The sequence below is a fragment of the Lepidothrix coronata genome, unplaced genomic scaffold (assembly GCF_001604755.1).
Source record: "Lepidothrix coronata isolate B3197 unplaced genomic scaffold, Lepidothrix_coronata-1.0 Scaffold83, whole genome shotgun sequence".
Taxonomy (NCBI): domain Eukaryota; kingdom Metazoa; phylum Chordata; class Aves; order Passeriformes; family Pipridae; genus Lepidothrix; species Lepidothrix coronata.
Window position 1 is genome coordinate 1,884,600 of NW_016690263.1, and position 15,176 is coordinate 1,899,775.

A 15,176-nucleotide genomic window follows, 5' to 3' on the forward strand; every position below is an offset into this window, starting at 1 on the left:
ATTTAACACGGAAATCAGCAACTGACACCAAATTTGCATGAAGTATTTGGTAGGGTTAGAAACTTCACACCAGAATGGACTTATTTTATTTGAAATTTTCATATTAAATTTCTCATTTTAGACTTTTGGAAGCACAGTGGCTGCAAAATAACAAAGTTTTCTTCATCTAAAGTAATTTTGAAGTCTTCTTTTGCTCACATAAGAGAATATTTAGGAGATCAACTGTGTGTCACAGCACGGTGGGGTCATGAAAGTCATTGTTTGGGCTTTGAGTTTTAAGCTTAAATTCTCCTTCGGGAAACCTCGAGCTCACGTAGTTTCACACGGTGGTTTGAGAGATTCTTTGCTTGTCACATTCATGATAGTAGTTTCTAATTAAAAACTTACCTCTAAATCACTGAGCTAATTGAATGAGAGAACTCCACACACATTCAAGGTTGGGCAGATTTATTTCAATTCTGTTTGCTTCATAGATTTGTTTTCTCAGCTTTTTAACAGTCTGAGGCTGAAAATGATGTTGAAGGCCTTCTTTATTCTTGCTTTTCATGTCTGATCATTTGGGAACTTCATTCTGAAAATTCATCTCTTACTTTGCTCTTCAGTATTTTGTCAGACTGCTATCAGAATTTATTTTGAGCACTGTCAGAACTTACCTGCATGGTAGTATATATGTATCATCATAAACGTCCAACAAATGTGCATTAACTGTCATCCCTTGCAATACTTTGAAGCATATTACAGCATAACAGACCAGACATTCTAATGCTTTCTTTTGTGGGATATGCATCTGGTAACTGCCATAATCTACATTTAGACTGTAGCTACATTTAGACTGCAATTAGACAAGGTAATCATAGCCCTGACCCCAGGTAGGGAAACTTTCATCCAGATGTAGACGTAAATAAGTGAACAGAAGTAAATCTGATTCTATTTTGATGCTTCTTTAGTCTGAATTCATATATTTTCTATTAAGTAGAACACCTTCATTTAGGTCATCTTCTGTCAGCACCTGTGTTTCTCTTTTTGGTGGGGAGGAAGAGGGTGTCTGTCATGACAGTCACCATGTTATGTGGGAATACTACCTCTTTATAACAGTCTATATAAACTCCACCAAAACAGCAACAAAAATCCACTACTCCACACTTAAATTTCCTTCATAATATCAGCTGCAAAATAATACATAGCTGTTTATTGAAGAGTTCCAAGTTTGATAAGATCAGTTTTGGCAGGTAAATTGGGATGACTGTTTTTCAGATATAGCCTGTCACATTTGCAGGACATAATAGTGCAGGTGTTGTATATCTCGTTTTGTACTATCAGGTCAGCATAATGTGTTCTCAGCAATTTGAAAAATAGTTTTCACATCTTAAAATGTATGTGTACATCACTGTTGAAGTGAAAATGCTCTTACTGTTTTTCCTTAGTTTTCTTGAAGCTTGTCTTTTTTTTTTACTTTCCTGCTCTTTTCCCTTAGTATAATTGTTCCGTTTGTTAAACAGTATCCATCCCATTCACTTTGCTAGCCTTGATTTCTGGAAATACAGTGTAATAGTTGGTAGGCATGAAAATAGATCTGAATTTTACCTCTTCATTACCATCACCTTTCAGGATCCCTGTGTTATATTCAGACTTGGACTGATACATCTCAGAGCTAATAGAAATCTGCTTAAGGTTTCTTATGCTATAACTTTTCATCACTGAATGCTCAGTTACCATTTTCCCTTTTGATCTCTGAAGGAGAATACACTGAGATGGTATTGTAAAGCATTCTTTTCTTTAAAAATCTCTTCATAACATTTAAAATACTTCACCAGTTATATGAAGGTACACTTGCACTTATTTGAAAGCAGAAATCTGTGCCGTCTTCTGTAGTGGTGGCACAATCTTGAATACTGACATTTTTCGACATGAAATACACAGAAGCTGTGAGAACAGCATCTGCTCTCTTATAAGCTTCTCCTTGTATTGTATGATGGATTGAAGACTGTTCTGAGATTATGCCTGAAGGACAAGAAGCGCTCAGACTTACTGGAAAACTTTAAAAGGCAAGGCTGTCCATCCCGTAATCAGTGACACACTAAATGAATGGCTGTTTTAAGGTAGCAGAGCAGGGGGACTACTTCTGGTTACTTCTGAGTATGCTTTAAGACCAACTTCTCATGCTCATATGTTTGGTGTGAAAGCACCTCCAAAAGATGCTTTCAGTTTGGATATGAGTAATATTATAAGCTATTTTTGGCATTTTCCATCAATGTGTTGAACAGTTCATGTGTATCAGCATGGAGAAGACAAATGATTTTTTTTCTGAAAAGCGAAGGTTTATTAAAGTAGACAGCTTAGTGTACCAGTCATTACTTTTATCATGTCATTTATTGATTTCTCTATACAAGAACATATCTGCTGTTGGTCATGGAGGTACCTCACTGATGGCCATCTGGAGTAAAGACAAAAGCAAACTTTGTGACCCGTGTGGTAGAGAATTGTCCATTTTAAGAGTGACTTTTGTTTATGAGATCTTACCTCCTGACTGCAGTTAAGTATTGTCCTTTTGAAATTAAATCCCATCAGTCTAGGCTATTAGAAAAAACAGTTGATTCAAAAAAAGCATTCCTCATTTTTATTATTTTACACTCACTTCAATAGGTGAGGTCATGGGTTTCTAGATATACTTCTACACAAGAGTGGAATGAATCTTAACCACTCAAGTGATCTGTTGCAGAAGGGAAACTTTTGGAAGCCATTTTTATTCTCAAACAGCTTCTGGGTAGCAGCCTTTTTAGATTTAGCTGGAATACTGAGTGTTCCATAAAGGAAAGAAAAAATATCAGAAGTGCAAAAAATACAAAGTGTATGTGAAGTTGTATTACTTTGCAAAATGAAAATGTTTTGCAAATATTAATGATAATTGTCATGTGGCATCCTTCAAGGGTACGTGTGGTATACTTGCTATGATTCTACTTCAAGAAATATTTTTCGTTTTCATCCCTCTCTGCAGGGAATTCTTCATTATCTTCAGAGAATTCAGGTTTTTTTAGATACTTATTTTTGAACACATTGACTTACCCAGTACGATCTGAAATGATCAGATACTTTTTTAAAGAGTGTGTTTTAGTGTTTAACTGTTGAATGAACAGTTATGCTTTTGATAAGTCATCTGTTGTTATAGTCTTTACCTTTTACTTTTTTGAGAATAAAGGCTTTGTTTTAGTTTCCATTTCCTTTTTAATAAAAGTGGTACGTTTCACCTCAGAGTACAAGAACTTGTTCCCTAATGCTTCCTTTACTAAATGGTTTACAATATCTCTCTTGCAGTCCCAGGAAAGGCTGTTTCATTGGTTAAAAGCTGGTTAGGTCTTTCATCATTGTGGATTCTCTCACTGAAATACACTTTATGACTGAAGCTTGACTTTTTGATGTGGAAACTGTAAAGATGGAAGCAGGAATGAGTTTATTAATTTAAAAATATTTTAAATTATACTATTCCTGTTTACTAGTGTCTGCGTAATTAAACGCACATATAATTCAACATGGTTTGTTTCTAGGGGCATGCTTTTATAATAAGGGTAACATACATCTGCACTTTCATACAGTGGTGGAAGTATTCTTGCTCTCATGTTTAATAAACACTTTATGCAATATAAATATCATTCAAAAGCAGGGAAAGTTAATTGTTCGTTGCACCCCCATTATGAGTTGTCTGTACTTTTGCCCTCATTTTTAAGCATATTTTTAATTTGCACTTCTGTTTTTCAGTGTTAAATTGTTTAGTATAGTTAAAGTTGTGTAATATTATTAGAAAATGTTGAATTCATGTGTTTTTTGTTTAATGGTTCATGTTCTTTTAATATTTGGCTTGACTTCAGTAGGGCTGTAAGATGATTTTTTTTTCTCTTTCCTACAGGAAACTGTAGAATAGATCTACAGAACACAAAGGAGTATTGTTTGATTTAGTGAATTAAAATTATTTGCATGTAGTTTTCAGATTTGATGTATGAACTCCTTCTTTTGATTTCTGAAATATTAATAAACAAAAGCAAAGCACTATTTATTTTAAGGAGGTCCCATCAGTAATTATTCTTGTTTAATGGATTTTTAGACTTCAGTCAAGTCAAGCGGTAGCAATCAAATGAATCTTTGCTGCTGACATTAATTTACAGGAGTCAACAGGACAAAACTTCACGACATGATAGCTGATCTGGGCGATGATGAGATACCCCACATCCCTTCAGGAATCATTAATCAATCTAGGTCACCCTCTTCTAGAATGCCTGATCATGAAGGTGCAAGAGCAGAGGAAGGTACAAAAAATTCAGCTACTTATTATATTTCAGGAGATTTTTTTTTTAGAAAGCACACACTGTAATTTATTGTCCCCTCTATAAAGCTTAATGAAATTGCAGATTGCCACGTTATTTTATTTGCAGTTCTTCCCAAATGATTTTATGAGAATATGGCTTGAGTTTCTGTAGCTTATCGTAACTCACCATTATTTCATAAGTATTTTAAAATATCATTATGTACAGCAGTGTGTTCTGAAACTATTCACTATTAAACTCCTGTTTGCAGACACCCCCCCCCTCCCCATTAGCAACACCTTTCACAAACAGGTTGTATTTATTTAGGGGAAAAAAGGTGAGTATTAACATTGGATACACAGTTGGGATTTTAAAGTGAAAAGTGGTGGCTTAATTTACAGGACTAATTTGTCTCTTTTCCTCAAGTTTAATGTTCTCTTTTTAAAAATTCTTTTGGTCTACATATACAAGTTTGTAAAGGCACTATTTATTTCTTTATAAAGTATTTGTTTTGTTTCAGGATTATCTTAGACAATGGAAGTTAGTGGCACGCTTTTATCTAAAAAGTGAAAAACCTTGTATTCAGCCTTTAAGTATTTTGTTTTAAAGGAATGATTTTCCTTGCATTAACTTTGAGATTAGAATACCATTATGTAAATTCTGTCTTCAGAACATATTTATTCAAAATACTCTGACATGTTCAGATTTGGCTCCTTTAGGATGATCTTTGACCTATAAGCCCTGGCATAGTAGTGCCTGTACCAGAAGTGGAATTTGTGTTGCTACTGATCCTTGTAATCTGTTGGTTCTCCTTTTCTTTCTTCACCCTTGGCCCCACAAATGCCTGTCACCAGGCAAGCAGAAAAATAGAAATGTTGCGAGGAAGTTTTTTTGTTGCTCTCCCAAACTGTTATTTTACAAATGTCTCCTTTACTGCCTTCCTTTTTGTCTTTTTTTTTTATTTACAACTTAAAGATGAACCAGTATCCTATTTACCTGTGGAGTGCAATTGGAAAACCTACTGGTGAAAGTTCCACTTGCTAAAATGTGTAGACATATATTTAGGTTGTATTTAGGTTTAGTGTTTACCTGCTCTAAGTTGCCTGTTTGCCTTGTTAAGGTATGAAGGGCACGTGACCCTACAGTTACAATTTCTTCATTCTGTCTTGGGCTATTTTTCTTTGGCCATACATGTTGTGCAAAGGAACACAGACCTTCATTGTTAAGAACTGGCCATATAGGGCTGTTATCTCTGTTAGAGACTTTAGATCTAAAATAATATTGGACAAAGCAATCTTTCTGAAGAAATAGATGCTAAATTTGAATTTGCTAGGGACCGTTTTGTGTTGCCTGGTTCCTGTAGCACAAACACTGTGCTGCCCTTCAAATAAAGATTGTTCACACTCTTTTCAAATAAACTGTTGTTATTGCTTTCAGGTTGATATCTTCATGCTGTTTAATGTGTCCATTTGTTTTCAACTTGTCGGTGTAGTTTGGCCTTTATTCATTAAGAGGAGTAATATTAATATCTCTATCATCTTATCTGGTAATTGTGGTTTCTGCATAGTTTTTAAACTTGAGTATTACAGTGTAACTTTTGCTGTTTCTATCCTGAATACTATGTGGCTTTTTGAGGTTTTGTTTTTACCATATGGTGCAAAGCTGCAAATGAACAGTGTTGTATTTGAATTCCTTCTAGGTGTGTCACAAAGCCAAATAGTTCATTATCATAAAATGCAGATTTTGCACCGTGTGGTACAAATGCAGATTTTAGTCATTTATTCAGCTGCGTTTTAAAAGCTAAGTTTTTGCAGATAACTTTAGGCTTTTTTCCTGGGACACACTAGCCTATGCTTGATGAATGTTACTAAGCCGTGATTTTCTTGTGAGTGTGTGAAAGGTGTATGTTACACTTTGAAATATTACAGTTCTGAGGTAGTGGTTGATAATTTGGTTTTCATCTAGAGGAGAAAGTGTTATTGAGCTTACTTTTTCTTTTTTTTTCTTGAGGGGGTTTCAGGGAGGAACTGAATCTGACTGGCAGGGAACGTATCTTTTATACCTCTAAAGGGGGGGGGGGCTGTTTTTTTTTTCCCACTCGCAAGTGCCTGGTTGAATATGATGAGGAAATTGTTATGCTGTAATTGGACTTAATAGTTTTGGTCATGAGAAAGTGGGGTTTCCATTTCGACATATGGCATGACTTTCTGAAAGAGATTGAACTGCAGCGTGATTCACCATCCAGTGTATTCTACAGAGAATTGCTCTCTACACTGGTTGTTTTCCTTTTTAGTATCTATAGATTGTGGAGGTGTCAATCTACAGATTGACAGAATAAAGCATTAACAGCTAATTGCTTGGGTATTAACAGCTGCTTTTGGTGTGCCGCATATTAACTTTGTGGAAAACAAGATTAAGATGTTGCTGTCATCTACAGACAACAGCAGCCTATACGAACAAACATATCTGATTAGAGATTAAAGCAGTTTCACTTTGTACAAATATTGCTGCTTGATTTTTATTTAATTGTATATGACGTCAAGAACTTAAAGGTAAGAAGTGCTGGTTAGGCTTGGCTGAGCAAATATTTATTAATACCATTTTATATTTTAATATTTCAATATTTATTCGATATTTATTTCACCTACAAAAAAACTTGCAGTATCACATTTTTACTTTATATTTATTGATGGCAAACTCAGTTAAACATATATATTATGCTATGAGGATAATATTGTACTGTGTGTTAGAAAAATACTTGGATATTTTTTTAAAAATGAAAAGCACTAAGAAGTAATTTCTTAACTATCATTTGCATATATCTATTGATGCATTGTTTTTGATATGCAGAGATGTGCATCTTTATTTTTAGTAGCTATAGCATGCATCATTCATTGTGCTACTATTCTGCCTTTTCTTTTTTACAAAAGCAACTTGCAGCCATTTTTAAACTTCTCAAATATGCTTTATTTTTTAAATAATAATTTAAATAATTTAAATCATAATTAAATAAAAATAATATAAAATAACGATTAGAAATAATTAAATAAATTAAATTACACAACATATGATAAATTCATATTGAAAACTTTAGTATTGAGAAATATTCTTCTAAATTTTGGATAGCATTAATTTTGAAGCTTTAAATAGATATTCACATCATGAGAATAAAACTTGCTGAATTTATAATATAAACTCTTAATGTGGTAGTGATTAATTTTTAGCATAAAGCATAAAAAAGCTGATCTGTTAAGGTCCGATAACATATATTTCACAAAGAATTAGTATGACAAGTTATGGGGCTTACCTGAACCTTGTGGGCCTGTCCTAAAGATCGAATAGGAGTAACACTAAGGTAAATAGGTGCTTTGTAGGAATACGACATTTTATGAAATATGAATGGTTTGCAATGGACTGTCAAATTGAGAGTTTTAGTAAAATATTAATGGAAACGAAAAGCTTATTCATATAAGGGCACGGTAAGCCACTTTGGGCTGTTGATGTAATGTAGCATTCTTATGAGTTAAGACCTCTGTATGGACTGTGCATGTTTTAAAAAGAGGTGACTGTGCATAGTTAGAGTACTATCTACTCTTTTTATGTAAGTGTAGGAACAGCAATCTTTATTCTTGCATAGATTATTAGATTCTCACATCCAGTTATGTTGGCTGTTGGTAATAAGGTTACTTCTTAATAATACAGTAGCTCTCAAGCATTAGAACTTGTTTTATTCTTGAGAAGTGAATTTTTTGATCTAGCTGGACTGGCTCCTCTTTGTGTAGCCATAACAAGGATGCCAGGCATCTGTGACTTTACACCTGGTCTTAGTTACTTTTCTGCAGCGCGAGTGGAACAGAACTAGGTACCGTTCAGAGAGTGGCAATATGAAATGGTGAAGATGCGTGTTCAAAACAGCAATATGTTGATTATTAGTCCTCTTGTTTGGAACTACTTTTACAAGATAAAGAAACAGGATATGGATGTTTTTCACATCTGGAAGCTTTATGTTCTCTGAGTTACAAGGGATTTCTGAGAGGAGTAGGAACAAGGAGTGGCGTTAAAGTGAGACCGTAACTCTCCCTGCCAGATCAGTAAAATTCGAAAGTCAACCAAGTTTAATTTTTCAAGATGTCAAATATCATTTAACGTATTTTGCAGATGCTTGTACTTAGCTCACACATAGCTTAATTTTACATACTTTATTTAACAAGTGTTGCAATTTCTGCATGGAAAGGAATACTGAGAAGTAAAAACAGCTTCTGAGTTATGCTGAAGCATTACAATGTTTAAGCCTTCATTCCTATTCCTTACTGCTAAATTGATGTTTGTGGGTAGACAGAGATATACAGAATTGTTGAGGAGTGTAAAGAATATGGGTGAATATTTGAAACTTTATTATTCAGATGTGAATTTATAATAAATGGTTTTATATAACTTTTATTTATTCTAAATTATAATTAACAGAATTGTTAAATTTTAATTTGGGGAAGGCTTAGCTAGCCAAGATAAGTAACAGTTGAGTGTACTTCAAATTAGTTTCTTTGTATGACTTTGGATTCTGAGAGATGAAATGAATGAATAAAAGATGTTTTCATTTTTTCAGTCATCTGAAAAAACTCAAAGTAGAAGAGATGTTTTGCAGGAGTCTTTCGCCCAAGAGATAAAAAATACTTAAATATGGAAGTAGAGATATTTGACTAGTATAAAACCCAGAGACTTATTTGCAAGTGGATAGAAGGCAGAAAGCACATAGTGAACAAAATACTTAGCTGAGGATTTGGAGACCTGGGATGTACATTTGATGTTGCAATGTAAAGTAACATCAGTCAAGTCACTTGTCAATGGTATTGAACACCTCTGTAAAGTAAGTTGAAATCAAATGACAACGCATGACATCAGAACTGTGTATGTAATATGTGTGTGTGTTTGCACATGTGTGCGTGTCTTCATGCTTTTTTTTTTAGTTGGGGCCGTGTGTAGTACATACAAGTTCAGTTTTAAACTCTGCTTTGCTGTTAAGTGATGAATAATGCAGCTTTTCATCAGTTTGAATTATTACATTGAGACTTAAAGAAACTGTTTTGTTCTTTGTAGCTGAACCAATAACGTTTCCACCTGGAGGAGGCAAGTCATTTATTATGGGTTCTGATGATGTGTTGTTAAGTGTACTGGGCCTTGGAGACCTTGCAGACTTGACAGTAACAAATGATGCAGACTATAGTTATGATGTAAGTGCAATTTTATTTTAAAATTCTTTATACAGTTTAATCAATAATAGTTGGGTCCCCTCTCCTCTATCCTGAACATTACAGTTGCAGAGAACAGAGGTTTCATTAGCAAAAGTTACTCCTTGGGAGGGAGGACAGAGCACTTTGTAAATGAGCTAAGTAATTTGGGTAAACCGGAATTCAGTGAGATGACATGGTTTTTTCTGTGTAAATAATTTAATTCAGATTTTGTCACTGGGAGAATATGTTACGACATAAAATACATGTTGATGTCTTAACATGAATTTGAACAAAAATGGCAATTATACACTGAAATGGAGTATTGAGAAGACGTAGCATAAAACATAATATTGATATTAGGTTATTTCTTTGCTGTCCCTTTTGTGATTATGTAGTGTTAACAACATAGACTATATATAGAAGTATATTTCACATGTAAGCTTTTATGGGGTACTTTTATGGGATGCTTTTATTATAATCCAGAATGTTCTAACATTCCTTTGACTGTGTTCAGTAAGCTTCTACTAATAATGTTACATGAATTTTTCATTGGTTAGTAACATTGAATGGCTGGTTAGGGAAGTGTTCAGGTAAGTTTTGCATGTGGTATTGTACTTAATATGTCTTGTGATATTGGCTTGTTGGTTGTGTTTTATTGGGATTTTCTTTTTTTGGTTGGGAGTCGAGAGTTGGGGTTTCTTAAGTTATGATTGGTAAGGTACCGCTCTGTTTCTCTAACTTTTGAAGTTAGATAGATGGTGTTTATACTGGAAACCATTACTAAGAATTTTATTAACATCTGAGAATCTGCAAAGTGAAGAAATAAATTGTTTATACTTTTTACAGGGTCTGAAAATATTTGTGTGTGACAACACACCTATTTTTTAATCATAGTTGTCCTTTGGTATTTAAAATGGGTATCATTATTAATTACTGTAATGAAGTAAGAGCTAATACTTAGGTTTCTCCATTATTGCAGGGTGTTACATTACATAGTTGGATTTCCTGAAAAAGAAATGAAAATGTTAATTATCCATCCTATTTCTGGACTGTATAAAAATAAATGAAAGACCTTTTTAAAATATTTTGAGTACTTTGTAAAATTGTGTAATATATCATCCTGTTCACAGTAGAGAATAGTTTTCAGGTTCTGTTTCATTTCACATGACATAATACTTCCAGGAAATCACATAATATCAGGTCTTTGCATCTTAACTTTCTCAGTATTTTGCCTTCTGTTCAGCTAAACCTGTTGTGTAATCACTTCTAAAATATGTCTGATTTGAGGATCATGTATAATTGTTTAGAAAATTATCACTTTTTTTTTTTTAAGTTTCAGTGAAATCTATAAACAAGTGACATTCAAAGAAACAAAAGTTCAAAAGCATCAATTCTAAATGCTTTAAAGGCAGCTTAAACTTGAAATATCCAGAACTGGATGTTCCTAACTACTACTCCTAACCAGTAGTAAATTCCCCTGGAAAGTACGAAGTTGAATAGTTTGGGAGCTTGTTTTGCATAGTGCTTTATTTACTTGGTTCTAACTTCTAAAATGCTTCTGTCTCTAAGTTTATCAAAGAATTAAGAAAAGTGTTTTAATGCTAACTTGAAAAAGTAAAACCATTTCTTTTTAAGCAGGTTAGGATCTCAAATCATGCTTATGAACTTGGCAGTTGATTGGTATATTTTCCTTAAGTGCTTTTCCTAATTTACTGACAGTAAATATGAGGCATCTAAATCTAAATGGTGTACTTTCAGTAGTGAGGCAGCTGCAATTGTGAGATTAGGTCAAAAATTGTAGTTGCACTGAATTTTATGTATGTCCTATTCCCAAGTTCAGAACTTTGGAATGTCAAGGTCTGCTGGGTCATACTTACCAACTTCATTAAATATATAAAGGTAACGTGACAACATTTGACTCTTAAGGCACATGTTTGTAACCACAGATTTTTATGGTACTTTTTTCTTTTAAAAATCTGAAATATTTGTTAAGCACCCTACTTTCTCCTCCTGGCCACCAAAATCCCAAGTCAGTCTGTATGCTGGAAAATTAATGCATGGACTAATTAGGATGGCCAGCCTTCATATTGGTCTGTAATACTGTATTTTGCCTGGCTCCATTCTTGGTTGGCTGTTTTTAATGTCGTGAAAATGATTGTCAATTGCAATTAATAGCATAAATTTCAGTATCTGTACAACTCCCATATTACCAGAATACTTTATATCTCTATTATAGATAATTATTTTCCATTGTTCTCCAATTAGCTCTCTGTTGAGAATTACTAGGAAAAGTAATTAGAGGTAACAAGTTCCTGGACTGAAGTGTGATAGCAGTCTGGAAGAACAGTGAGAAGCATCACTGTTTTTGTACTTTCTCTTCCACATTTTTAGTTGGTTTTAGCTATTGTCAGAGACCGACACTGAGCTAGAAGTATCTTAGATCAAAAGAATGCAATCATTAATATGTTCTGATGCCATAATGGCAAATATATGCCATACTTCTGTCTATGCTAAAGCGATTGCAAGAATGTCTTTTATGTAAAAGAGGAAATTTGTGACGTCTCCTTCAAGAATCCTAGCAGTGTAGGGGAAGTTGGTCTGTAGAGGATGGCCTGTGACAGACTTTCAGAAGCAGTATTGGTTTTGAGGAAAACATCATGCTTGACTGCAAATTGCAGCTTTGCAGTATATTACTGTCTCTTGTCAAGTATAACTTCTTTATGAAACAGTGTATCGCCACTTTACTTGTTCTGAGATGGAAGAATATATACAGGTGAGCCAAGACTAAACTCAGGAAGCATTACCATAAATAATATAATTGACATCAACTGATGAAACTGTTACATGAGAATCTGTGGTACTTGTGACAAGTACAGTTTCTATGGTGCAAAGTGTGATGCATAATAGAATTTGAAGTTGCTTTTGCTCTGGGGAAACTTAAAGCAGAGAACAAGTGATAAATACACAAGTATGAAATACTGCCTGAACTAATAAGGAATTTGCAGCAGAATTAGGTGGAAGTTTGAAGGTGTTAGTGATCCTGTAGAAGTTGATCTTACTGCTTCAGTGTAGTTGAATTTTCAAAATTTTCTCAGAGACTCTACAATAGAGACTCTTTAATTTCAGCTTGGTTTGGGAGGTGTGTGGAAAGAGGCTATTTCATGGTTTAATGGTTTAATACTTGGCATATACAGGAGACAAAAGATAGAAGTAGGGTTTTGTTTTCTTACTGGACCATTCACCAAATAGAAATGAGATGTGATTGACCAAAATTGTCACTTGATTTCCCTGCTTCCTGTCCAGTCCTCCTTTCCCAGTACTCTTAGGTTATCTTCTGTCTTTTAAAGCATAGGTGAAAAATACATGGTGGCTTCTGACTTCATGTGTCAGAAAAGACAAACATAAAGTATCAAATAAGACAGATGGCAAGAATTTTTTTTTTATATTTGTATTTAAGAAGACTTTGTCCTGTCTTGGATTTGAAAGAGACTGAAATTCAGGTATTATTAGTTCTTTCTCAGGTTGAAAATTCCTTGATAGTTATTAATTTCTAAAGTTGTTTCCTCGTAACTGTGGATTTGCAGCACAATCACACCTTTGAAGTGTCACGCTTTAGAACATTGACATACAGTATCACATTTTACTTCTTTTCCATTATACCTCTGGCCCATTTTGTATCTCACATTTATCTTTTGTAATCATCAAATCCCTTTTCCAAGTCCTTGACTGTGTTTTTCTAAGGTGGGGTTGGGTTTTTTGTTTGGGGTTTGTTTTTTTTTAAAAATATACTACAGGTTAGCTTTTTTTTCCTAGAGATTGCAAGGATCTCTTTAAAGGTGTGTCAGTTGATCTCTTGCAGTAAGGATGTCAAGATTCATTAGAAACATGAATGGAGGAAAAGAATTAAAAAAGAAAAAATTGGTTTATTTATAACTAGATTTCTAGTAAGATGTATATGGTGTGTTCTAAAAGAATTGAGATTTTCAGTTTGTTTTAAAAACATGAAGGCTTTAAAGCTATACTTAAAATGGGAAATGTACCTTATTTTTCATAACTTGTGTAAATTCTGTACCTTGCATTTTAGAAGATTCCTCTGTACTGCTGAAAATGAAATTACCATTGCAACAGGCCGTTTAACAACAACAACAAATTTAATGAACTCTCTTCCTCTTTTGAAAAATAAGGACCACCATATTCAGTCCTGGTTTTCTTGAATGACTCTTCATCACAACTGTAGCAGAAATTATTGTGACATGGGTGCACATTGCATCCAAAGAATTTAAAGTCTTCTGCATAATCTGGGAACATAATATCATGTGCTAAAATTAAGCATTACTGTTTCAAATTTTTGACATTTGTTTCTCTAAACCCCAGATCACTACAATTACATGAGACAACATGAGTTAGCGAGGTGGGCGAATACCTTATGTAATGAGGATTAAAATCACCAAGGGACTCATATTTTCTAGAAAAGTACCATTTTTTCTTTCCTTTTCCCCCCTTCTTTTACCCACTCGGGGAGGAAAATAAATACATAGTTTGGTCTGAAATCTATTAAGTTTAATGCAGAACTCCCGAATTCCACTCTGCTCTGCTTCCTGAAACAAAAGATTATTTTTTTTATAAAGCTTGTATGTAATATGCAGTGTAGTGCTAAATAACTTAAATCTCAGTAAAAATATTGCAGTATTCAGTGCAATCTGAAGTAGGAGGATTGCAAACCAAATGCTTTTTTGTTATATGTATTTCTTGATTGGTACTAAAAAACCCCTAAAAATTCAGGTTGCATGTCTGATATAACAAGATTCTGTGGCTTGAACTGAATTTGGTAAAGTTTGCACTTGGGACAAAAATTGACATTAGTATAAGGGAAAAGCAAATGTCTGCACATCTGTAACTCACAACAGTAAATGTTATTGTCTGAACCTGTTTGTTTTGATTGGATAAACTGAATTTAGTTTGAGTGAGTAGTGGTAATTCAGTCCTCATTATAGATTTGGTCCAAGAATACTTATTACAGTATATGTTAAATTATTATCTGATTTTTATTTTAAGTCTTGACAGATACAAGGTACTAAGATTTTATTAACTATAGGAGATTTTAGTCTCTTATTAGCTTGGGATGTTAAGATATTAAGGCCTGCAGTTGAGAAACATGCTTTAACAGTTACATAGTGAATAGATAGTAAGGCAGAGGATACGCTTAGCTTCCATTCATTCTTAGTTTGTTAATTTTGGTTATCTAATTAAAGTCAGTTTTCTAAGCTCCCTTTAGGGAAAGAGTTTATGATGGAGGCTTAGAATGGGATGTAGTCTTTTAAGGGTCTGCTCTGCATAAATTTAAATTGTATTCAAAGCACTAGAAAGGCCTGAGGTTTTCTGGTAACTCTTCTGAGTTACCTATAATTAATATTAAGCAGCTGTAATTATTGTATTTTAGCCTAACAGTCTGTAGGTTAAGAATATGAATTGGATGTTCACAACATATATAAATGTAGAGTTTGCATATATTGCTTCATAAAGCAGCCAAGTTATTGTCTCACAAATATATTTAAAATTCATTTAAAACTTCAAAAAATATTTGTATGTAATGTTACATTTAAAATCATGACAAATGCATCTTGAAATTTCAGTTACCTATTTCTGTGTACAT

General features: G+C 33.7%; 1 protein-coding gene across 5 annotated transcripts in view; it reads left to right on the top strand.

Moving 5' to 3' along the window:
- STRN3 (striatin 3) overlaps positions 1–15,176 on the top strand; it is a 62,501-nt gene that overhangs the window by 34,908 nt on the left and 12,417 nt on the right. For 4 of the 5 annotated variants that reach the window (XM_017820427.1, XM_017820426.1, XM_017820425.1 and 1 more), the window contains 2 exons: positions 4,158–4,298; positions 9,390–9,523. In XM_017820427.1, coding sequence (XP_017675916.1) covers positions 4,158–4,298; positions 9,390–9,523 — 275 coding nt within the window. The remainder of the gene's footprint in view (positions 1–4,157; positions 4,299–9,389; positions 9,524–15,176) is intronic. The other variant, XM_017820429.1, reaches the window with a different exon arrangement.